Source organism: Theropithecus gelada, chromosome 3 (genome assembly GCF_003255815.1).
Source record: "Theropithecus gelada isolate Dixy chromosome 3, Tgel_1.0, whole genome shotgun sequence".
Lineage (NCBI taxonomy): Eukaryota > Metazoa > Chordata > Mammalia > Primates > Cercopithecidae > Theropithecus > Theropithecus gelada.
In genome coordinates this window covers 18,767,565-18,792,313 of record NC_037670.1, presented here as the reverse complement: position 1 = coordinate 18,792,313, position 24,749 = coordinate 18,767,565, and the positions used below count along the sequence as shown (strand labels likewise).

The 24,749-nt window shown below is 61.8% G+C and overlaps 2 protein-coding genes across 2 annotated transcripts in view; both read left to right on the top strand.

The window, feature by feature from the left end:
• Positions 1-219: 219 nt before the first annotated feature.
• On the top strand, positions 220-12,653 carry AIRE (autoimmune regulator). Its single transcript, XM_025380750.1, has 14 exons — positions 220-507; positions 939-1,113; positions 1,361-1,516; positions 1,876-1,950; positions 2,711-2,824; positions 4,069-4,214; positions 4,402-4,482; positions 5,499-5,614; positions 6,701-6,800; positions 7,329-7,511; positions 8,119-8,240; positions 9,033-9,135; positions 11,190-11,252; positions 12,385-12,653. The coding sequence occupies exons 1-14, from the start codon at positions 376-378 to the stop codon at positions 12,463-12,465; spliced, it is 1,647 nt and encodes a 548-aa protein (XP_025236535.1). The 5' UTR covers positions 220-375; the 3' UTR covers positions 12,466-12,653.
• A 7,249-nt stretch (positions 12,654-19,902) lies between these two features.
• The window catches only part of PFKL (phosphofructokinase, liver type), a 28,181-nt gene continuing 23,334 nt past the window's right edge, over positions 19,903-24,749 (top strand). The window contains exon 1 of the mRNA XM_025378610.1: positions 19,903-20,054. Within this exon, the coding sequence (XP_025234395.1) occupies positions 19,970-20,054 (85 nt within the window). The 5' untranslated portion in view covers positions 19,903-19,969. The remainder of the gene's footprint in view (positions 20,055-24,749) is intronic.

Below are 24,749 nucleotides of genomic sequence, written 5' to 3'. Positions count from 1 at the left end.
GTGAGAGGCCTCTGAGTCCCGCGCAGAGCAAGTCTCCGTCCCCAGCCCCCAAAGCAGCTGCCCTGGTGGGTGAGTCAGGAGGGTGCGGAGACTTCCCAGGAGCGAGGGAGGGAGCGCAGCGCCTCCATCACAGGGAAGCGTCCCCGCGGGAGGCTCTGGCCCTGATTGGGCGCCGGGGCGGAGCGGCCTTTGCTCTTTGCGTGGTCGCGGGGGTATAACAGCGGCGCGCGTGGCTCGAAGACCCAGGGAGACGGGCGGGCGCACAGCCGGCGCGGACGCCCCTCAGCCCCGCCCGGACCCGAGGCCAGGCGAGGGGCTGCCAGTGTCCCGGGACCCACCGCGCCCGCCCCAGCCCCGGGTCCCCGCGCTGACCCCATGGCGGCGGACGCAGCCCTGCGCCGGCTTCTGAGGCTGCACCGCACGGAGATCGCGGTGGCCGTGGACAGCGCCTTCCCACTGCTGCACGCGCTGGCCGACCACGACGTGGTCCCCGAGGACAAGTTCCAGGTGGGCCCCCCGCCCGCCATCCACGGCCCCCAGGCCCTGCGAGCCAGGGATAGTCCCCAGGGAAGTTCCAGGAGGACCCCGCCCCATGCCTCCCGGCCCCTCCAGATCCCCAGGCCCCTCCAGCCTTCCCCAACTCCCTCCCGGCAAGGAGCCAGGGCCTCCCTGAGGACAAGTTAGAAGTTGGTCCCCTTCCCCCAGCCGTCCCTACACCTCACCCCCAAGCCAAGGGAGTGGCCTCCAGGTTCCCCCAGTCCCACCCTCAACAGCCTACACCACCACCTGACCCCACCACAAGCCAAGGAGATGGGCGCGGAGCTGCCCAGGTCGCCAGCACCTCTGCCTGGGAGCTCCACCCTCTAGTCATGGTGGAGATGGGCAGGCCGCAGGGTGTGGGGGACCACGGCAGGGACCCTCATGCCACCCCACTGCAGGAGACGCTTCATCTGAAGGAAAAGGAGGGCTGCCCCCAGGCCTTCCATGCCCTCCTGTCCTGGCTGCTGACCCAGGACTCCACAGTCATCCTGGACTTCTGGAGGGTTCTGTTCAAGGACTACAACCTGGAGCGCTATGGCCGGCTGCAGCCCATCCTGGACAGCTTCCCCAAAGGTGGGTCCTGGTGGGCTCGGCCATGCTGGGGGCCTGGGGCAGCTGCTGTCACCTGCTCAGCCCAGCTGGACTGGAACCAGAGTGGTGTTTGAGGAGCCCGTGGGTGATGTCCCAGGACCATCTTGGATCCTAAGAGGCAAAGGGGCCAGGCCTCACCCACCTGGCCAGGGTGTCCAGTTTCTGGGGCCCATCCTCCGCCTGGAGAAAACCCTGAGGTTGGGACCCTGCTCCTGCCCCTGAGCTGCAGATGTGGACCTCAGCCAATCCCGGAAGGGGAGGAAGCCCCCAACCATCCCCAAGGCTTTGGTACCACCACCCAGACACCCCACCAAGAGGAAGGCCTCAGAAGAACCTCGAGCTGCCGCGCCAGCAGCCCTGACTCCAAGGGGCACCCCCAGCCCAGGTACCCCACAGGGGAAGCCAGCCGGGGTCTCCAGTCTTCCCCGGGAGCCCATGCCCCCTCCCCACCCGGGTTCCTACCCACTGGGCGTGCAGCCAGCCTGCCTGGGGCTGTGGGGGTCTCCTCTGGGTACTAGACCAACACACTGGACCAGCCTCTCAGCTCCCTCCTGCCTGAAGGGTGACCTCCCCAGGCTGGCAAAGTAGGCAGGCGAGTTTCCTTTTACTGATGAGAAACCAGAGCCTGGCAAAGGGAATACCCAGCACTGGGCCCCCTCCACCCCTCCCTCCTCTGGCCCCTGCCCACCAGCACTCACCCCCACTGAGAGGGGAGGCCAGGCTGCCCCCAGCTCCCCCGTTCAGGCTCTCAACTGAAGGCCAAGCCCCCCAAGAAGGCGGAGAGCAGCGCAGAGCAGCAGCGTCTTCCACTTGGGAACGGTGAGTGGGGCCCAGTGGGAGCGCCTCCCTTCTGTCTGGCCAGGGGCAAGGGGTCAGGGGTCAGAGCAGGGCCTGCCCTCTGAGACCCTGTCCTAGGGGCTGCGGACATGCTGGCCTGGCGTGTCATTCCAAGGGCCTAAGCTGCACCACCAGACCCAGGAAAGGGACACCTTGGGTCCATGCACGATCTTGCCAGTCGCCCCTGCCCCCACCGCACCCTGGTTCTGGGACCCCCTTCTCAGGCACTTCTCTGCCCATCCACTCCCTGTCCTTCAGGACCAGTCCAGACATGGCTTCCTCCAGAAAATCATCCCCGGCCCCCAGCTGCATGCAAGCTGGACTCTTCCTGTCCCCTTCTCCTTCCTTCCCAGGGCTCTGGACTCCAGAGACCCCCTATGCCCACTGCTGCCCGCCCTGAGGGCAGAGCCTAGGAACTCTGTGTCCCTCCCAGCACAACACAGGGCCCATGTCATGGTGGGGGCTGGTCATTGGGCATTCCTTCCTCTCCATTGTGCCAGCTCTGCTGACACTGCCACCCCCAGCACACGCACACATGGGTGCACACACAAACACACACGTTCTCATGTCTCTGCCCTTACCTGTGGGCTGTCTGCACAAGGCGGGGCTGGGCTCCCTCCTCGGCCTGCCCTGGCTGGAAGGAAAGGGCTCTGCAGCCCCGTACTGCCTGCTCCTGGCACAGAGTTTGTGCTCGGGAACTGTCTTCCCCATGGGTGACCCCAATGGGTGCTCCCTTTCCCAGGGATTCAGACCATGTCAGCTTCAGTCCAGAGAGCTGTGGCCATGTCCTCTGGGGACGTCCCGGGAGCCCGAGGGGCCGTGGAGGGGATTCTCATCCAGCAGGTGTTTGAGTCAGGTAGATGCTGTGGCGGGGAGATGGGACTGACGGGGAGACCCAAGCTCCAAGATGGAAGGAGGATCGCGCCCCTGTGTGCCCCTCCGTGCCCCTCTCCACGCCCCTCCACGTCCCTCCGCGCCCCTTTGCACCCTGGTGGTCCCACAGCAGGCAGGGCTGTCGCTCATGTAGCCAGAGTTTCTGCCTGTGGTTCTGATGACTTTGGAGGAGGAGAGTGGGCACTGAAGTCTCCCTGTCGGGGGACCTTCTTCAAGGCCGGTGGTCTAGGCCCACATCCCAGCCCGGGATGCGCTGCACCCCCAGTCACCTCCATCCATGTGCCTGGGCCCTGCTGGGCCATGGGGCTGCATCCTTAGAAAGTTCTGTCTGTGCTGCCAAGACCCTCCAGGGTGTCTGCACTCTTCAACCAGGACAGCCTGCAGGGTCCTCACCCCCCATTTCCTGGCCGGCCTGCAGCGTCCTCGCCCCCCATTCCCTGGCCAGCCACTGACCCCATGCAATCACCAGTGCCATCTGACCAGGGCACAGCAGGGCTGCTGGTGGCAGACCCACCGTGCCATCGGGCATTCCATCTACAGTCCCTGCCACAGCGTCTCCTCAGTGCTGGGCATGGGCTGGGAACACCAGGCACAGCCAGGGCCCTGGTCTTGCACTTCTGGGTGGTCCCAAGACCCACTGTGTTACTTCCTAAGGCTGTTGGATCAAATGGCACAAACTGGGAAGCTTGAAATGACAGAAATGCCAACATCAAGGTGTCTCGGGGCCACACTCCCTCTGCAGGTTGCAGGGAAGAATCCTTCCTTGTCCCTCCCAGCTGCTGGTCGTTATGCGGGTGTCCCTGTGCCCCTTGTTCCTGGGCTCGGGGTCCCACCACTCCAGTCTCTGACTCTGCAGTCTCACAGCCGTCTCCCATGTATCCTCTTTACAAGGGCACCAGTCATTGAACTTATGGTCCAGTGTGACCTCATCTTAACTAATCACATCTATAATGACCCCAATTCCAAGTAAGGACACACTCTGAGGTTCTAGGTGGACGTGAACTTTGGGGGACACTATTGAACACCCTGGTGTAGACCTGGGACAATCCCCGGGCCCCAGACTCGACTGGGGTGGGGGCGGGCTGGAGGAACGCAGGCTGTGGGAACTCCACCTGTCTCTGCTAGACCCCAGTCCGGGGCCTACACGACTGCCAAGGCAGGTCCTGCTGGGTAGGTGAGCCAGGACCAGCCAGCATCTCCTCCCAGGGGGCTCCAAGAAGTGCATCCAGGTCGGCGGGGAGTTCTACACTCCTAGCAAGTTCGAAGACCCCAGTGGGGGGAAGAACAAGGCCCGCAGCGGCGGTGGCCTGAAGCCTCTGGTTCGAGCCAAGGGAGCCCAGGGCGCTGCCCCCGTAAGCACCTGACCCTCCCTGGGGAGCCCGGCTCTTGATGCACCCCCACCCCAGGAACAGCATTGCCTCTGGGGCAGTGGCTCTGCTGGGGGGCTGGCGGCTGCTGCCGAGAGACGCCTGGTGCCACAGCCGTGTGCACCCTCGCTGCTCAGGCTGCCCCCATTGCTGATGCCCCTCTTCCTTGCAGGGTGGAGGTGAGGCTAGGCTGGGCCAACAGGGCAGGGCTCCCGCCCCTCCAGCCCTCCCCAGTGACCCCCAGCTCCACCAGGTAATGCCCTAGACCATAGGAGGGCCCCTGTTTGTCCTCGCTCCCCTCGGGTGGGTCCTGCCGCCTCTGCCTTGACCTGGGCACTCAGGGATGAGCACTGGGGCCTGAGCCCCTCCCACAGGGCAGAGCTCTTTTTCTTTAACAGACGTATTTTCTCCTGATAATATATAATTGTAATATTTAAATAAGTCAGAGAAAGTGAGGTCCTCTCAGGCTCTTAAAAGCACAGCGTTTGGTCCAGGCTGTACGCACTGCTCTCAGCTGGGCCCATGGGTGGGCCGGGCGCCCCTGCTACAGCCAGGAGCTTGAGGGTCCACTGGGAATGCCAGGCTCGTCCTTGGTCCCCAGCATGGTTTCCTAATGGGGTGGAAGCAGTGTGGGGGGTGCCTGCCGTGGTGGGTTACAGAACTTGACCACTTGGCACCAGGGGCTCTGTGGGGCCCTGGCACTTAGGAGTGACAGGGCCCAGTCCTGCCCTGCAGGGGCACCCAGGCTGGCAGGCGTCTGGCGGATTGTTAGAATAAGTAAGGTCATTGCTGTGCAGGACCAGCCTCGTCTGGCTGTCTGGAGGGATTCTGGAGGAGCTGGTATCTGGGAGACCCCTGAAGGCACAGCAGGCACCATCCAGGCAGGGCACAAGGAGGGTGGGGCCTGCGGATGGAGGGTTCAGCAGGTGCTGAGGTCAGGAGAGACCTCCTTGGGCCTGGCCCCACTGCCCTGTGAGGAAGGGCGCATGTGGTGGGCGTACAGTTCCAGCCCCTGGAACACAGCAGCCCGTGAGAAACTGGGTTTTCTTCCCAATAGGGATGGCCCCGAGGGGTGTCCGTTAGAGACCAGATGGATGGGGAACAGGTGGTCAGGGTGGAATTTCAGGCCCTGGCAGCATGGGAGCAGGGCAGAGACCGGGGAGTTCAGGTACCCAGAGATGCCGGGGGAGCCGTTTTGGGAAGGAGGTGGCTCTCGGGAGGGTGCTGCACCCCAGCCCAGTCTGCATGGGCGTCTCTTGCCTGTGCCAGAAGAACGAGGACGAGTGTGCTGTGTGCCGGGACGGCGGGGAGCTCATCTGCTGTGATGGCTGCCCTCGGGCTTTCCACCTGGCCTGCCTGTCCCCTCCACTCCGGGAGATCCCCAGGTGAGCCTGCACCTCTGCCAGCGCAACCAGGTCACCCCAGTTCACAGCCACCTCCACCCACTGACCCTGAAGGGAAGCCCCCCCAGGCTTTCCCATCCCTGATGGAAGGGGGCTCTGAGTCAGGTCACTGGGCCATGGGGCCAGGGCCTGGGGTTTTCCCACCCTGCCACCTGCCTCCCGGCCTGGCCACACCGGCTGCCCAGCTGGGCCCCTGAGGGCAGCAAAGCAGAACAGAGGCCCCAGGTGAAGATGCCACCCTGTCCAAGCTCATCCCAGGCTGCAGCCCACACCCCCAAGCCCCACCCCAGAGTCCCACCCCAGACAGGGCTGGGGAGCACAGAGGCCACAGAGCTGCACCCCCAAGGGCAGGTGGGAGCTTGTCCACCAATGCACAGGACCCCGGGCTTAGTGGGGGTGGGAGGCCTCCTCTGTGTTCATATCCCAGCACTCCCTCCCCACAGCCCACCGAGCCCTGCCCTCACTCCAACCCCACAGGATGTGGCAGTCTGTGGGAGGAAGAGCTCTGGGAGGAGTGGGGACCCACGTTCAGGCGAGGCTCTGTCCCAGCCCCTAAGTGGCCTTCACCAGGCCCCCTCTCAGCCTCTTGCATCATCACTAGAATAAGAGGCGCAGCCAGGGGCCTCACTCGGCTCCTTCTGAAGCCATCCTCCTTGCTGTCTCTTCCTGCCCTTGATCACCTCCCATTCTGCTGGGTGCCATTCCCCTTAAGGAAACAGGATGGGTCCCGGGACATAAACAGTCAGCTTAGGGGGGCCCCCAGCAGGGCCTAGCCCTGAAAGGCAGGCAAAGCCACTGTGGGCTCACAGGTGTTGGGGATTCCTGGGGTTCATCAGGGAGCACGCCAAGGGGACCCTGATCGTGCTGGCCAGGGCCACCCCACTAAGGGTAAATGTCTCCCTGGGGGCTCTCCCTTCCTGTGTCTCTGCCCATCTCCCTGCTGTGCCTCGGTTTCCCCTCCGTGAAAGGACATGGTGTGGCGGAGCCCTCGAGCCCCACCCGTGGGTTTGGGGATCTGTCACCCGCTGTCTTGTTCTGCATGTCTCTGACTGGTGGACGCATGAGCAGTGGGACCTGGAGGTGCTCCGGCTGCCTGCAGGTGACAGTCCAGGAGACGCAGCCCCGGGCAGAGGAGCCCCGGCCCCAGCAGCCACCCGTGGAGACCCCGGTATGGCCACGCCCACTTCTAGGCCGGGCCACCCCTCCTGTCTGTCTGTCCCCTGGAGTCCTGTGGGACAGGCCTACCCCAGCCACAGCGCTGTGCCTCTCATGCACACGCCTGGTCCTTGTGGTCCCCTGTGGTGGGGCCCCCATCATGGTTCCTATGGGTGGAAACCCAGCTCTCCTGGCTGCGGATCCACCCTGGGGAGGCACTATGAGCATTGATAATGGCCCTAGAAGATGTGCTCATCGTTCTGCTGCTGTGAACACAGGAGGGCTACTGTGCACAGGCCCAGTGTTCCCTCTGACAGCCCTGAGGGCCAGGGGGCCCCTCGTGTGTAGACGGGGGAGGAAGGAGGACCACAGAGCCAGGAACTGCCACAGGCCTTTCCCACTCAGTGTGGACGCCTTCCACCACACCGGCCCTCCGCCGGCACCCTGCTGCCCCGGGTTTCAGGGTCCCAGCAGTCACTGACTCCCGGGTGGTGCGCGGCAGGTGCCCACGGCCCCTCTGATGCTGACCCTTGGGTTCCAGCTCCCTCCGGGGCTTCGGTCGGCGGGAGAGGAGGTGAGAGGTCCACCTGGGGAGCCCCTAACTGGCATGGACACGGCTCTTGTGTACAAGCACCTGCCGGCCCCGCCTTCTGCAGCCCCCCTGCCAGGGCTGGACTCCTCGGCCCTGCACCCCCTACTGTGTGTGGGTCCTGAGGGGCAGCAGGTGAGCGGGGAGTGCAGGCCAGGGTGGGCTCTTCAGGGAGCCCAGGACCTACATGGCGGATGAATTCACCTGAAACAGGAGGAGAGGGAGGCCAGGCGAGACAGGGTCTGGGAGGCACAGGGCCTGGGGCTGTGGGGGAGCGTGGGGGGCTTCAGCGAAGAGGGGAGGCTCCTAGACCTCCACTCCAGCTCCTGGCCCTGGGCATTACTGCTCCCCCCACAAGGCAGGACAATGAAGGGGGGGATGGCCCAGCGCACATGGGAGCCCGCTCCGCCCTGCCTCAATTCCCCTCACTGCAGTCCTGTGGGCACTGCCCTTCAGGAGACTCCTGCACTCAGCCCCAAAGGAGGCCGGGCCGGCCAAGCGGGAGAGAGGTGTGGGCACCAGGCTTGCCTGAGGGTGCTTGGGTCTCCCCTGCATCCTGGGGATGGGACTGGTCCCGCTGTCCTGCAGCCTCGGCCACACCGTGAGGCTTCCCACTGGGAGCTGACAGCTCCCAGACCCGCTGTCCAGCCCTGGGTGGTCCCAGGGGAGAGCACGGAGGCCTTGGGTTCAGCTACGTTTCCCCCCGGCCCCCTGTGTCACCCCACGGGGTCGCCTCCCACAGAGTCCAGCTCCTGGCGCACGGTGCGGGGTGTGCGGAGATGGTACGGACGTGCTGCGGTGTGCTCACTGCGCTGCCGCCTTCCACTGGCGCTGCCACTTCCCGGCGGGCACCTCCCGGCCTGGGTGAGTGTGGTTGGCATGGAGGCCCAAATCCACACCCACACCATACAGCTCAGACCACACCCCATCCACACCCTACACCCTATACTCATCCCCCACACCCCCCACCCACCCCACACCCTACAGCCCACCCCATAACCTGCACCCCACTCCCACCCACACCCCCCACCACACCCTACACCCCATTCCCACCCACACGCCCCACCCACACCCTGCACCCCACCTTACACCCTACACCCCACCCTATAACCTGCACCCCACTCCCACCCACACCCCCTACCCACACCCTGCACCCCACCCACAACCCCCACCCTGCACCCACACCCGACACCCACATCCCACACTTCAAACCCACATCCTATACCCCACACCCACATCCTACACCCCACACACCATACCCACACCCTACACTCCACAGTCACACGCCACTACACTCCCACTCACACCCTACACCCCACCTCATATCCTGCACCTCACCCACACCCCACAGCCACACCCCACCCCATACCCCACACCTCCCACTCCCACCCCATAGGCCCCCCGACAGCCTGCACCCCACTCCCACCCCACACTCCCATCCACACCCTACACCCACCCCGCACCCTACACCCCACCCAAACCCACCACTCCCACTCTCCACCCATACCCCTTCCTCACACCCCACACCCCATCCCCCACTCACCACCCATGCCCACACCCCACACCCAACACCACCTCCCAGCACCCCACACTCCATACCCCGGAGGTGGCACTCCTGCTACCCCCAACCTGGCAGCCCCTCATCCTCTGCTGCAGGACGGGCCTGCGCTGCAGATCCTGCTCAGGAGACATGACCCTGGCCCCTGTGGAGGGGGTGCTGGCCCCCAGCCCCGCCCACCTGGCACCCGGGCCTGCCAAGGTCAGTGCCACAGGAACCCTCCATGAGTGCTGGTGGTGGGGGTGGGGGACCCCTTGGGTTGGGGTTTGGGGAGCACGTCTCAGGACAAACCCTGGGTGCCAGCTTCGAGGGTTTGCACCATACACACTGACCATGTGGTCATTATCTGTAGACAATAATTTCCCTTTAAACCTAATTCTTTTTGGCAACTTAAATATAGTTAAAAGGAAGCTGCCTCCAGGGTTGGTGACTGACATCACGGTTGGTTGTGTGGCCGCCTCACAGCAGAGGCCTGAGAGTCTCACCAGGGTGCCCTGGTGGGGTGAGGGGAGAGCAGGAGTGCCAGGCCTGCAAGAGTAAGCCCCAACCCCGTCTGACCCCTCCAGGCAGTCTCACCCGCAGTCCTCCCTGGGGCCAGGATCCACCCCATTGTGTGGCCGGAGCCTCTCAGAGAGGCAAAGCAACCCTGGGTCCAGCCAGTAGCTCTTCCTTTCCTCCTGCTCTACTGTCAGAGAGGACCCGGGTGGTGGGGGGACCCCTGACTGCTGGGGCGGCCTGGCTTGCCCTGGAGCTGGCTGTGGGGGCGGCCTGAGTCACTGCTGCAGGAGCCTCAGGGGTGGTGGCCTCTTGCCCTGACTGTCCCCAGCAGAGGCCTCCTGAGCACATCCCAGCCACGGAGGAGCCTTTAGGGATCCTGGGGTGATTACATGTCCCACCTGCTCCACTGGCCCACACACTTTCCCAGCTCTGCCTCCACCCCATATACACCGTGTGGTGACAGGCCATCCCGGCATGGTACTCCCTGGGCAGGTGACAGGCCACCCCGGCATGGTACTCCCGGGCAGGTGATGGGCCACCCCGGCATGGTACTCCCGGGCAGGTGATGGGCCACCCCGGCATGGTACTCCCTGGGCAGGTGACGGGCCACCCCGGCATGGTACTCCCTGGGCAGGTGACAGCCCGCCCCAGCATGGTCCTCCCCAGGCATGTGACAGGCTGCCCCGCCATGCAGGCTCTGGCCTGGCATGGCACAAGCCTCAGACCAAGCCCTGCCCTTGGGGCTTTTGTGGAACAGTGGCTTGGCCCGCAGCTGTCGCTGTCCCCTTCCTTCTAGAAGCCTCCCTCCTCACACCACCCACCTGGAGTCCGTGCCCTATGCAGATGCCCCTCCCCAACCCCAGGCAGCTTTCTTGCAGCTGCTCCTGCAGCGGGTACCTCGTCATTAACCTACTGGGTTCTGTCTTTGAACAGCAGAGACCTCTGTGTTTTCATTGCGGTGTGAAATGTAACGCCATGTTAGAGGAAAAGTTCTGGCTGGCCTTGGCCCCTCCCCAGCCTGCCCCCCTCCCCCAGGGTGGTTGGGTGTGTCCCCAGCCTGCCCCCTTCCCCCAGGGTGGTTGGGTGTGCCCCCACACCCCGTCCTGAGCAGGTCTCCCACCCACTGGAAGCATCCGTAGGACCAGGGGAGCATCCAGGGGCTTTCCCCTCCAGACTGAACAGCCCCTCCCTCAGCCACGCAGGGCTGCAGGGCCTTGCAGCGCCAGTGTTCGCCCGAGTGGAGGAGCTGGGATGTGGCTGTTTGGGGCTACAAATGGGCAGTTCCACAGGGTTCAATTTAATATGGTCTCCTCTTTGCTGGGGGTGCCCGCCTGGGGACCTTCCCCCACTCTGGCCGCTCACCCATGGCGTGGGCTGGCCCTGGTGGTGCTTGTCGGGGGCGGGGGTGGCATGGACCAGATACTTTCCTCTCTGGGCCTCAGACTTCCCCTCTCAGAGTGGGGCTTCCTTGCTGGTTCCCTGAGCCCCCTCGTTTTCCCCAGGAGGCCACACAGTGTGGAAGCTGTCTGGGGGCCGTGGGCAGCTGGCCGTGGGCAGTGAGCAGGACCCTCGGCAGGCAGCCCCAGCCCCATCATGCCCACGTAGCCCTGTGCCCTCACCCCCAATGGGGCTGGGTGTAAGAATTCCCATCTCAGTGTGGAGGGGAAATACCCCCGTGGCCCGTAGGCCCTGTGGCCTCTGTGTCCCCACCAGGGCTGTGGGAGTTGGGTTGACCTCTTCTCTTTCCTGGGTTCCAGGATGACACTGCCAGTCACGAGCCCACTCTGCACAGGGAGGACCTGGAGTCCCTTCTGAGCGAGGTAATGCCTCCCCTGGCCTCGGCTGCACCTGCTGCTCCTCCACTCCCCCTCCCCTGCCTCAGCCGGCACCCAGGCCCCCCACTCTGGGCACACTGAGGACTGCCAGCCCCCGCTGCTCTTGAGCCATGGAAACTCAGGCTGTCCCTGCACCACCAACCAGGAGCCCCAGTGCTGCTGAGCCCCTGGCATCCCCCCACAGGAGCCCCCCAGCCCCCCACAGGAGCCTAAACGCTGCTGGGCCCCTGGCACTCCCCAACAGGAGCCCCCCTGGCCCCTGCCCCGGCAGGAGTCCAGTGCTGCTGAGCACCCCCAGCCCCTCCCGGACAAGAGCTCCCACACGGCCCCTTGCCCAAGGGCCTGGACCCTGGCAGGCAAGGCTCGAGCACCAGGCCCAAGATCCACTTTCCCAGGGAGGGTGGGGTGTGGGAGTGGGGGGGTCTCGGGCCCCATCCCTCTGAGAGTTGCTTGCCCCTCCCAACTCAGGCCTTTCTATGCTAAGATGGGCAAGTAGAATCTGTGGGCAAAATGTGACTTTTAAAGCCTCATCTGTTTTTGGCAAGAGGATAAGCTCCTCCAGCCTCCACAGGTTCTCCTGTGTCCGGCGTGGCACCTGGGGGTCCCAGCTGACCATGGGGCAGGGGTCCTGCCCTGTGCAGTGGCCATGCCCCACACACCGTGACTGTGCAGATGTCTGTAGAACCCCAGGGCCGGAGAGTGGGCCAGGGGACCCAGCGCTGGGTAATGGAGCTGCTTCTTTGGACGGGGTCCCCGGATATAGCTGGAGAAATAAGGGTCAGGCTTACAGCCTCTCCAGGGTGGCGGCCTTATTCTGCTGGCATTGTGGGGCCTGTGGGAACATCAGGCTCCTGAACAGAATGAGAAGCAGCCGGCCCTGACCCCCAACCCCGAAGGAGCCACCCGAGGAGGCAGAACTGCCATGAACTGCCATGGGGCTGTGCCCTGGGCTTACAGGATGCGGTGAAATGTACAGGACGGGGTCCTCCTCTGACTGGCCTGTGCCGTGGGGCCTCGGGCCTCAGTTTCCCCTCCTTTGAATTAGAGGGAAGGTTGGACGATCCTGTGGCCATGGCGGGGCACCCCTGGAGGTTCTCACAGTTGCTCTGTCCCGCAGCACACCTTTGACGGCATCCTGCAGTGGGCCATCCAGAGCATGGCCCGCCCACTGGCCGAGGCGGCCCCCTTCCCCTCCTGACCCTGGACGGCCGGGACACGCAGCTCTGATGGGAGGGCGCCGAGAAAGACACCTCCTCCCTCAGCCCTGGAAGCCGGCCGGCTGGGACCCAGAAGGGGACAGTGCCACATCTTGTCAGTCCTCAGCTGTAAACACAGCCCTGTGTTTGTGGGGACACCAGCCATCATGTGCCTGGAAATTAAAACCTGTGGTTTCGAGATGCTTGTCAGTGGGGGCATTTGTTTGGGGCATTCGTGTGCCTGGTGCCTGAAGTGTTGGCCAAGCTGGCTGGAAGGGAGCTCGCCGTAAGGGAATGGGGTGCCTGTAGGCAGGAGATCACCAACAAAACCACGAGGCTGTGTTCCATGCCTCCCACTGCCCCCCAGCAAAACCCAAGCCCTTGCTGTACACCCCGCAAGACCCTGCATGGTCCGGTCCCCAACCCCGGCCTCCACCCCTTACTGTGCTCTTGGCCTCCCTCCGTTCCCCCAGCAGCCAAGCTTGTTCCTACCTGCTGGCCTTTGCTAGGCGTTCCCTCTGCCTGGACGCTCCCTCCCCTGGGGCTCTGAGTCTGGCTCCCCATCATTGACATCTCAGCTCCAATGTCACCTCCTCATTCATTCATTCACTCATTCATTCATTCAAGAAACCTTTATCATACATCTTCCATATGCTGAGTATTTTCCTGGGACTTAGGGGGGCCCCAAGGAACATTTTGGTGGGAGGGGTGGATCATGTAAAGAAGAAGGGTGGCCCTGGATGGGGTAACTGCTGCAAAGCAGGAAACAGGCAGAGCAGGGCTGGGCATGTGATGGTGTCACAGGGACCCTCCTCGGAGGAGGAAAGGAGCTTCGGGGCGCGCCTGGCAACTGCAAAGCTGTGGGAGCAGGGTGCATGCCAGGGAACACCAGCGCTTGTGCAGACACAGGCAGGTGCCCATAGATCGGGCTCCGGCTGCCATGCCTGTGTGCATGCACCGGGGAGCAGGGAGTGGGGGGCTGCAGGGGGCGGGTGCTCCCTGAGGCTCGGCCCCTGACTACCTGAGAGGTGGACCTCCCTGCCTGGCCCCTGCATTGCTGGGCCCTTGTGCCCCGAGCTGCTGCCCCTCTCCCTGTCCCTGGCCAGGGCCTCTGGTGGGGGTTAGTTGCTGATAGGATGACGGGGCTGGAGCTTGCCAAAGGCCCCCTCTTCAGAAGCCACTGGGGCTCTGATCCATGAAGGCTGAAAACACAAAGTGGCCCCCAAATGCTGAAGAAGGGGCCCAGAAACAAAGAATGAGGCCGACAAATCCAGTTTGCTGGTGGACAGTGTTCTGCTAGGGCACTTTCCGACAGAAGCGTGGTCTTGCAAGACAGGTGGGTCTCTGCACTGCTGCTCCCCAGACCCATAGCGGGAGGGTGGACGTGCTGTGTGCAGACAGTCGAAGGTGACCCTCCAGGACGGCCAGACCACTGCCTGCGTCGTGGCCTCTAGCTGTGAGATAACATCAGGTTGACGTGTTCTCACGCTAGGCATGCTAGGCACAGTAGATAAGGTGGAAACCAGGAGCCGTTCATGTGACGAGGGCCAATCAGAAGTCAACGTGGTGGATTGGCACCCAAGAGGGAGCCACCTTTGTCCCCATGGGGTGATGGGGTGGGGCCGTGGCATCCAGGACAGTTAGAGAGCTGGCCAGGGCGATCCCAGATGCTGCAGACACGCCACCCATCAGGGCCCAGCGCCCGCCACTCCACAGCCTTCTCCCTCCCCAAATGCACACTGGCCATGAAGTCCTCTGGCCCCTGTTCCCAGGCACGGACCCAGCCTTCCCCCTCAGCCCAGTGCTCTGCTGACACCTGGGGTCTCACCTTGGGGGCCCGGGAACCCCAGTCTCATCAGAATTCCTCTACAGACAGGTCCAGGAGGACCCTGCCCCTGGGCCCAGCATCCCTTCGTGGGGGTTGGTAGTTCCCACTGCGCTCACGTGATTGTCCTCAAACTCTGCACCGCTCTTCTTTTAGACTTGAGCCCTGAGGTCCTACCCTCCCGTCATCCAACTGCACGGGGCTCTGGGGGCTCCTCCACCAGCCGCAGCTCAATTCCCTTAGAAACCGCGAGGATTCCGTTCAGAGGCACGGGTGGGTGGAGAGTGCATGGAAGAATCCCCTCCTTCTGCCCCGCAATCACTGGGCTGAGGACCAGGAAGGCGGGGACGGGGCCTCTTGAGGGCTTGTGTGTGCATCTCAGCAGTCGGCAGTCTCCGCTGCTCTCGATAAGCACATGTTCATTTAGTGTTTTAAAATGTAATTAGAAAACGGCAAAAGAATGACTATCTCTTGCTGGGTGGCCGGGCTGCCGCCCCCACCCCGCCGTCCCCACAGCCTCACGCTCCTCCTGCCGCCTGCCTTTAGACACCAGGCCTTCCCCGTGCTCGGCTGTCTCTCTGAGGGGACGGAGGTTTGTCTCCTTCCTCCGGCCACTGGAGCGAGGTCTGCCCATGTGACAGGCCTGCCATCTGCTGCCGAGCATCTGAGCACACGCACGGGCAGGCTGTTCACACAGGCAGCTGCGGTGCACAGAGCGGTCTACACAGCCTGCGCCGGCCCACAGAGCGGTCTACACAGCCCACGCCGGCCCACAGAGCGGTCTACACAGCCTGCGCCGGCCCACAGAGCGGTCTACACAGCCTGCACCAACCCACAGAGTGGTCTACACAGGCTGCAACCCACAGAGCCGTCTACACAGCCTGCACCGGCTCACAGAGTGGTCTACACAGCCTGCGCCGGCCGACAGAGCGGTTTACACAACCTGCACCAGTCCACAGAATGGTCTACACAGCCCAAGCTGGCCCACAGAGCAGTCTACACAGCCTGTTCCAACTCCCATGTTCCTTTCCTAGGGTGGCTGTGACAAAGGACCCCAGGCCGGAGGGTCAAATAACAGACATGATTCTCCCACAGACCTGGAGGCTGGGGTCCAAGTCAGGGTGTGGCAGGGCTGGTTCCTGAGGCCCCTCCCCTGGGCTGGCAGATGCCATCGTCTCCTCTCTGTGCCCTCACAGGGTCATCCGTGTGTGTGTCTGTCCTCATCTCCTCTTCTCACAGGACACAGTCAGACTGGATCAGAGCCAGCCTAATGGCCTCATTTTTAACTTAATTGCCCCTCTTTGTTTTTGTTTGTTTTGTTTGCTTTGAGACGGTGTCTCGCTCTGTTGCCCAGGCTGGAGTGCAATGACGTGATCCCAGCTCACTGCAACCTCCGCCTCCTGGGTTCAAGTGATTCTCCTGCCTCAGCCTCCCGAGTAGCTGGGACTACAGGCACCCGCCACCACGCCCAGCTAATTTATATGTGTGTGTGTGTGTGTGTGTGTGTGTGTGTGTATATATATATATATATATGTATATATTTTTTTGAGACGGAGTCTCGCTCCATCGCCTAGGCTGGAGTGCAGTGGCTGGATCTCAGCTCACTGCAAGCTCCGCCTCCCTGGTTTATGCCATTCTCCTGCCTCAGCCTCCCGAGTAGCTGGGACTACAGGCGCCCACCACTTCACCCAGCTAGTTTTTTGTATTTTTTAAGTAGAGACGGGGTTTCACTGGGTTAGCCAGGATGGTCTTGATCTCCTGACCTTGTGATTCGCCCGTCTCGGCCTCCCAAAGTGCTGGGATTACAGGTGTGAGCCACCGCGCCCGCCCTGTTTGTTTTGTTTGTTTTGTTTTGTTTTTCTTGAGACAGCATCTTGCTCTGTCGCCCAGGCTGGAGTGCAGTGGTGCTATCAATCACGGTTCACTGCAGCCTTGACCTCCCAGGCTCAAGAGATCCTCTTACTTCAGCCTCCTTACTAGCCGGGACCACAGGCACATGCCACCACGCCTGGCTTTATAATTTTTTTTTGTAGAGATGGGGGATTTTGCCTTGTTGGCCAGGCTGGTCTCAAACTCCTGGTCTCTAGTGATTTATCCTCCCACCTTGGTGTCCCAAAGTGCTGGGATAATAGGCATGAGGTACCGTGCCCAGCCTTAGCCACCCCTTTAGAGACCTCACAGTGCCACTGCGAGTCATGAGGGGCGAGGGCTTCGACGCATAGGTCTGGGGGAGACGGACATTCTCCTTGGGGGAGACGGACATTCTCCTTGGCCAAGCTCAGGTCGGGCTCCTCTGAGTCTTCTTCTAGATGAAGCCTCAGGCTTGGGCTCCAGCCCTGATCCACTTAGTCCAGTTCAGCCGGAGTCCTGCGGAGTCAGGTTAGCAAGTGTTGTGTGTACTTCTGCATAACATCCCCACCACCTACAGCAGCTGTTTGAATCCCTCGGGGGCTGGGGTGGCCTCAGGGGCAGGCCCTGCCCTTGGTCTCTGCTCAGGTGTCACTGTTCGGAAATTGTCAATAATTTATGAACAAAGAGATCTGAATTCCGCCGTGCTGAGTCCTACGGCCGTCGTGGGCTACCGGACTGGCCGGCTCCGGGTCGGGGCATTCTAAACACCCAGGTGGAGAATCGGTGGACACTGGCAAGCCTGCTGGGCTCAGAAGGGTCAGTATTTCTGGGAAAGATTAGACTCAAGATAGCAAATCAGGCTGGAGCTCTGGGCTCAGAATCTTAAGTGGATTAAAAGCACCCCTCACCCGCCTGCCCTGTAACTGGAGCTCCCGCACGCTCCATGATACTAACCTGGGTGATTCAGGATGCATTCAAAGAGGCCTCAGCTCTTCTGCGAATTCCCAGGGACCTCAGGGCTTGCAGAGCTTCCCCTTCCTGGGAAGGCTAGGCTGGCACCTGCAGGCAGGGGTCCTCTCAGGGGTCCCAGGGACAGGTTCTGCTCAGTCTCTGGGACCCACCCCCCACAGGAGGTTCCTCTTGCCACCCCTTCCCACCTGTGGCTTTTCCTACACCATCTTTAGCCTGGCTCTTAGCTGCCGGCTTAGGGTAGAATGGATCTGTTCACAATGGAAGTGCTCAATTCAGCGTGGCTAAAGACTACCTAGCTCTCTTCTAAAAACACACCCCAAATGGCCAGGCATGGTGGCTCATACCTGGAATCCCAGTACTTTAGGAGACTGAGGCAGAAGGATCACTTGAGCTGAGGACTTAGAGACCAGCCTGGGCAACATAGCGAGATCCCTTCTCTACTAAAAATTTAACAAAATTAGCAGGGTGTAGTGGCATCCTCCCGTGGTCCCAGCTACTCAGGAGGCTGAGGTGGGAGGATCACTTGAGGCTAGGAGGCCAAGGCTGCAGTGAGCTATGATTACGCCACTGGAATCCAACCTGGGCAACAGAGTGAGACTCTGCCTCAAAAACAATACCCCACAGAGGAAATCCATTCTTGGCTGGGCGCAGTGGCTCAAGCCTGTAATCCCAGCACTTTGGGAGGCCGAGACGGGTGGATCATGAGGTCAGGAGATCGAGACCATCCTGGCTAACACGGTGAAACCCCGTCTCTACTAAACAATACAAAAAAACTAGCCGGGCGAGGTGGCGGGCGCCTGTAGTCCCAACTACTCGGGAGGCTGAGGCAGGAGAATGGGGTGAACCCGGGAGGCCGAGCTTGCAGTGAGCTGAGATCTGGCCACCGTACTCCAGCCTGGGCAACGGAGCGAGACTCCGTCTCAAAAAAAAAAAAATCCACTTTCAATTTCAGTGGCATTCACATCTCATGTAACCATGCCACTGCCATCTGCAGAGCTGTTCCAGCTTCCTGAATGGAAACTCTGGCCCCACAAAACACTCACTCCCCATTCCCCTCCCAACCCCTGGTACCCTCCACTCTACTTTCTGTCTCTATGAATCTGACTCCTCCAGGGACCTCATGGAAGTGGAATCACACAGTATCTGTCCTTTTGTGTCCATCTTAATTTACTCAGCACAGTGGCCCCAAGGTTCATCCATGTTATAGCATGTGCTGGAATCTGCTTCCTTTCTAAGGCTGTATAATATTCCAGCACATGGATCGACCACATTGTGTTCATCCAGTGCTTTCCTCAGCAGACACCTGGGTGCTTCCACCTTCTGGCTGTTGTGAATAATGCTGCTATGAATATGTGTGTGCAAATATCTGTGTGAGTCTTTGCTTTGAATTCTTTAGGTATATACCCAGAGTAAAATCGCTGGATCACATGGTAATTCTATTTTTAATTTTTTGAAGAACTGCCATCCTGTTTTCCATAGCAGCTACACCGTTTCACATCCCCAGCAACACTGCACGAGGGTTCCAGCCTCCCTATATCCTCGGAACAGTGATTATTTTCTGCATTTTTCTTTCTTTCTTTTTTTTTTTTTGAGAAGGAGTTTCGCTCTTGTTGCCCAGGCTGGAGTGCAATGGTGCAGTCTCCACTCAATGCAACCTCCACCTCCCGAGTTCAAGTGATTCTCATGCCTCAGCCTCCCTTGTAGCTGGGATTACAGGCACCCACCACCACACCCAGCTAATTTTTATATTTTTAGTAGAGATGAGGTTTCGCTATGTTGGCTGGGCTGGTCTCGAACTCCTGACCTCAGGTGATCCGCCCCTCTGGGCCTCCCAAAGTTCTGGGATTATGGGCGTGAGCCACTGCACCCAGCCTGTGTTTTTCTTTTATACTAGCCATCCTAATGGGTATCAGGTGGCATCTCATTGTGGCTAAATCACGTATGTTTAAGAATTTATGCGCACACACACACACACGATGAAGCTGTAAGAAAAGGGAGAGAATAATGACCCAAAATGTCAGCCCAAGGCTGCCTCAGGGTCAGACACAGGTGTCTTAGAGCCTTTTAGCCCACGCATATGTGCTTGCGCAGTCTTTCGGCGTGTTTTCTAACATTTCACAATTAAATAAGGAGTAGTCGATATTCACAGCCACCATGTCCACCGTGTATGTAGAGAAAAATGCACAAATCCTAGTGATCTGCCCGCTCAGCTTTCACAAACCGAACACACCGTGCGGTCAGGAGGCGGTCTCCCGACCACCGGCTCTGCACCCCCAGGACCCGGGGACCAAGACTTTCCCAAGGGCCCAGCAAATGTGAGGAAGGAAGGAAGGAAAGGAGGGAGACGGAGGGAGGAATGCTGGCTGCTTTCCAGCGCCCCGTTTGGGTTTGGCCTCTGCCGAGGCCTGAAGGCAGCCCTGAGGGCCCCTGGGTGGCAGGGAGGGGTGGTGGCTGCGGCCGACAGCAAAGAACCTCCGGAGACGCAAAGCTGGGCCAGACGTGCCACCCGGGCCCCAGCGCTGGCGAAGGGACGCACTGGATGCAGCCCCGCCCTGGTCCCGGCCACATCCTCAAGACCAGCGGGGTGTGGGGCTCTGCCCCGGGTCTCACTGCTCGGGGCCCGCGTTACATCGCACAGGCTTAGAAACGCACAGCGGAAAGGTGGCCCCGGCGGGCAGAGGGCGCCCGATTCCTGCTCCGTCCGCGATCCGTCCTGCGAGGAGGCGCCAGGGGCGGACCCGGGGCGGGGCGGGCGCAGGGCGCGCGCGGGGCGGGGACGGGGACGGGGACGGGGACGGGGACGGCGGCGCGGCGCAGGCGGCGGGAGTGCGAGCTGGGCCCGGGTCTCGGCCGCCGCCATGGCCGCGGTGGACCTGGAGAAGCTGCGGGCGTCGGGCGCGGGCAAGGCCATCGGCGTCCTGACCAGCGGCGGCGACGCGCAAGGTGGGCGGGGGTCCCGGCCGCGTCGCGGTGCAGGGGGTGGGGGGCGCCTCCGTCCCGGCCTCTCCGGAGCGCCCGCCGAGCCCTGGGACCCGGTTCTCGGGCCGGTCCGGCCTCCCTCCAGCCCCGGCCTCCTGCCCCGGCCTCCAGCCCCGGGTCCGTCCCCCGCTCCGCCCCGGCGCGGTCTCGGGCCTACGTGCGGCCGGCCACGTTCTCGGCCTCCGCCTGGGTCTTGGCGCCGCCCGCGCCCTGCCCGGGGGGTGTGTCCGACTCTGGGCTGCGGGGCAGGACCCCCGCGAGGATTCCCCAAGGCCACGTGAGCGGAGGGTGCCGGTCCCGCCGCCCCCAGAGCCTGGTCCTTCCTGGTTCTGAAGCGACCTGGGGACCCGGTGCCTCCCGGGAGCTGGCGCCAGGCTGCGGGTTTCCGGGACCTCCTCCCGGCTGGGCGGGGGCGGGCTCACCCCCGGACCGCGCCGCCTCCTCGGGGCCCTCGCGGCGGCCTTCGGTATGGGTCTAGCTGGGGAAGAGGGTGGTGGGGAGATGAGCTGCCCGGGGCCTTGAGCAAAGCCCCATTGTCACTCTTTTTCCAGGGGTATTGGGGAGGCCCCAGGTGGTGGGGACTGGGAGTTGGCAGAGCTGGGTGGGGGTCCGGCCTGGGGGTGTGGTATCCTGGCACTCTCCCTCCTGGAGGCCTGGTCCTGCTGGCCTCCAGTGTCTCTGGCCTGACATGTCCAGTGTGGCACCTGTGGCACAGGACACCACCTACCCTGACCCTCAGGAGGAGAGAGGAGAGGATTTACGAGACCAGAAGTGAGGTGCTGGGTTGGGAAGGGGCCCAGCCAGCACCCCAAAGCTGTACAGCGGGGCCTGGTCTGTCTTTTAGAGTTCAGAAAATGGTTGAGAAAATGCAGACACACCCCCCTCAGCCAGCTTCAGGCACCTGACCCTCCTTTTCCGTATCTGGAAGCCAGGAAGAGGGAGGAGGAAGCTGGCCTTGACCAGGACCAAGCCAGGGAGGCAGGAGTGGCCCGTGGGTGTCGCTGTCTGAACCCCGGCCTGCAGAGGGCGCTCCTTCGGACCTGGCTGAGCCATGCCTGTTGTGAACCTTCTCACTGCTGTGGCTCGAGTGGGAGCTACTGCTTGTTGCTGGCCACTGGCAGTATCCTGGACGTGGCCTGGTGTGTTGTGGGCCCAGGTGGGAGAGGAGGTCCACGGCCTTGGAGGGCCATTGGCAGTGTCCTGGAGTGTGGCCTGGTGGGTTGTGGGCTCAGGTGGGAGAGGAGGTCCACAGCCTTGGAGGGCCACTGGCAGTGTCCTGGACGTAGCCTGGTGTGTTGTGGGCTCAGGTGGGAGAGGAGGTCCACGGCCTTGGAGGGCCACTGGCAGTGTCCTGGAGCGTGGCCTGGTGTGTTGTGGGTCCAGGTGGGAGAGGAGGGCCATGGCCTTGGAGGGTGGACTCAGGAAGCTCCATCCCATGATATTAGACCAAGAAAGGGCCCGAGTCTGGAGGGCAGACGGGTTGCTGCAGGGCTGGCCTGCTTGCCCACCAGGGAGGCGCTTTCTTGGTGAGGCTGGCGAAGCCCCAAAGCCCACCCTGTGGCTCCCTGAAACACAGAGGGTCCCCAACCAGCTTCCTTGTCTGCAAAGTGGGAGCATCAGCAGCAGAGGGTTGGGAAGGTTCGGAGCCTGGGGTGGCACCCGTCCCCCCATCCCCCGCCGCCCTGCGCACAGACTAAACAGAACAGGGGCCCGCTGGAAGTCACTGAAGGGCAAGCCTGGCAGGTGGTTCTTGGGCCAGCGGGGCGGGGGGCGCACCCAGAGTGGCAGACAGGCAGTTCTGGATGCTGGTGGAGGATCTGGAGATGGGAGGCCCCTCCTGACCCTGTGGGCAGGCCGGCTGGGTGGGCCTCCCATCTCCATCTGAGCTGGGAGTTCTGACTGCCCAGCGTGGCCCCAGTGCCTGGTATGGGGTGGGCAGTGCTTCCTGGCTGCAGCTGGGAGGGTGCCCACAGTGCACCTACTGGCTGATCATGGCATCCCAGCTGGTCCTGTGTCTTCCTCTGTAAATGTCCTCCCTTCCCAAGCCCCTGGCAACTGCAGCGTCTCTGTGTGCGGGCTCCCACACGTGGACAGGGAACAGGTGGTTTTCTGCAAGGGAGGAGGACTCCACACGCTTCCCCAGTTGAGGGCTGGGGCTGATTCAGGGAGGATGATGGGGGCGAGTAGGATGGGAGGAGCTGGCATTCTGGGCAGAACCAGAGTCCTTCTGTTTCATGAGTTCCTAAAAGCAGTCTGCGGGGCTCTCCCCGGCCACCGCTGCTGCCGCCGTGTGGCTTCCCATGGTGGGTGCTCTGTTTTCCTTCTTGGGGCCCCACTGCCTTCCTAGAAAGGCTGACCCTGGGCAAGGGGAAGCCCATGGCCTAGTGTGCCCTGCTCTATGCCCTCTGTGTCAGCTGGGCAGCAGGAGAGTGGGGACTGGGAGGCACTTTCCGCCCCGATGCTGAAGTCTGCATTTGTTGGATGTATGAGAACAGCCAGTCTCACCATCTGCCAGTGTTGCCCAGCCCTGGGACTTCTCAGGCCTCAGTTTCCCCTTCTGTGAAAAAGGGGGTTGGGGACAAGACAGGCCACCTTGCAAGTTCCTTCCAGCCAGCCCAGAAGTCCTGTTCTGTGTGGCTCTGGGTCATGCCTTTCCTGTTGGGCAGGGGTCCGTGTTGTTGAGCAGGGGAGGGTGTTGTTCAAGGATGTCTATTTGCACAATAACCCGTGCAAAGGTAGCTAGAAGATTTGAATTAGGCCGGGTGTGGTGTCTCATGCCTGTAATCCCAGCACTTTGGGAGGCTGAGGTGGGCGGATCACCTGAGGTCAGGAGTTCAAGACCATCTTGGCTAACATGATGAAACCTCGTCTCTACTAAAAATACAAAAAATTAGCTGGGTGTGGTGGCACACATCTGTAATCCCAGCTGCTCAGGAGGCTGAGGCAGGAGAATCGCTTGAACCAGGAGGTGGAGGTTGCAGTGAGCCGAGATGGAGCCACTGCACTCCAGCCTGGGCAACAGAGCGAGACTCTGTTTCAAAAAACAAACAAAGAAAAAACCCCAAAAATCAACCAGGCTTGGTGGTGCGTGCCTGTAGTCCCAGCTACTCAGGAGGCAGAGGCAGGAGAATCACTTGAACCTGGGAGGCAGAGGTTGTAGTGAGCCAAGATCATGCCACTGCACTCCAGCCTGAGTGACAGAACGAGACTGTCTAAAAAAAAAAAAAAAAAAAAAGACTTGACAAAAAACAACCTGGCCTGCCTGTGCCCACCTTCATCTTGCCCTGGCCTGGGCACTTTTAATTCTCTGGGCCGTTTGTCTCTGCTCTGGCCCTGCAGAGGATACCACGCCCTGCCTTTCCCTGGCCGGGGTGTTTGGACGTTGGTTTCCTGTTATTGCAGGTGAGGACTTAGCTCCCTGGCCCGCACGCCTCCCTGACATCGTGGCGTCCTGTTTGGAGCCTTCAGGCTCATGCTTACATCCTTAGCTGATCATTAAACTTTGCGACCATTTCATGCTCACTGCTTTCTTGCCCGGGAGCTAATGGTGAGGAAAGGTCACTGGGAACCAGCGCACCAACCTCAGACATCGATTTTGTTCCAGCCTTTTTTCCTGGGCAGGGGTGGCTGTCACCTGCTGGTAGTCAGCGGCAGGCCCACCGTCCTCCCTGTCCTCTGACTACGTGGTGCTGGCGACTGCTGCCTGGGGTTTATTTTGAGAAAGAAAAGCCGATTAAAGGGCCACTAAGAAGGCCTTTTGAAGATTACAGCTTCCAGTGAGGTTGATAGAGAAACCCACTCCAGTCCCGTTCTAAAATCCAGCGTTTCCTCCTTCAGGCTGCAGCCAGTCCCGTTCTCAAATCCAGAGTTTCCTGTGACATGGCCACTTTGTTCTCCTCCCAAGGGCTTAACACAAAGCTGGGTTTTGGCAGCTTCATTGTCTCTGGGCGTCAAAGCAGCTTTTATTTTTCGGAGTGCCCTGAAGACATTTGGAAGCGAGGGGTACTCTTGCCGATCCCTGTCCCTGGAGCCCCTTTGCTATTCCCAGGCCCCCTGACAAGCCCACCAGGCCAGCTGCTGAGATGGCTGTGACCCTGGGCTGACCCGCCCGGTGGCACACAGACTCCGCCTGGAGCTGGGGAGACCAGAGAGGCTGTGTGGCTGGACGGCGGCCTGGGTGCGCTGCTCCCGCCCTCTCCTTGCCCTGCCTGAGCTGCCTCCTGCCAGAGGTGGGCTTGGACCTGTGGTGGGACCAGGTCTGCAGGGAGGGCGAGGGAGGGACGGAGGCTTAGCTTCGGCCAGCTGTGGCTGAGTGGATCTCCCTCATTGTCCCCGACTCTGGTGAGGGTGGGGGACGGGGAGCCTGCAGTCACAGCACCGCCTTGGAAGCCCAGCCTGGGGCAGCAGGACTTGGCTCTGCCAACTGCTTTTGGTTGTCGGGTGCTTGGGGTAGCTCAGCTGTCTGGGACGGGTAGGGGGGCTTGGCTGTCTGGGGTGGCTCAGCTGTCTGGGATGGGTAGGGGGGCTTGGCTGTCTGGGGTGGCTCAGCTGTCTGGGATGGGTAGGGGGGCTTGGCTGTCTGGGGTGGCTCAGCTGTCTGGGATGGGTAGGGGGGCTTGGCTGTCTGGGGTGGCTCAGCTGTCTGGGATGGGTAGGGGG

What these genes read in the sequence shown, in the direction of transcription:
- AIRE (XM_025380750.1), top strand. Translation starts at nt 376, where the DNA reads ATGGCGGCGGACGCAGCCCTGCGCCGGCTTCTGAGGCTGCACCGCACG. An exon ending in AAGGGGCACCCCCAGCCCAG is followed by an intron (nt 1,517 to 1,875) that starts GTACCCCACAGG and finishes TCCCCCGTTCAG; the next exon opens with GCTCTCAACTGAAGGCCAAG. An exon ending in GTGACCCCCAGCTCCACCAG is followed by an intron (nt 4,483 to 5,498) that starts GTAATGCCCTAG and finishes TGCCTGTGCCAG; the next exon opens with AAGAACGAGGACGAGTGTGC.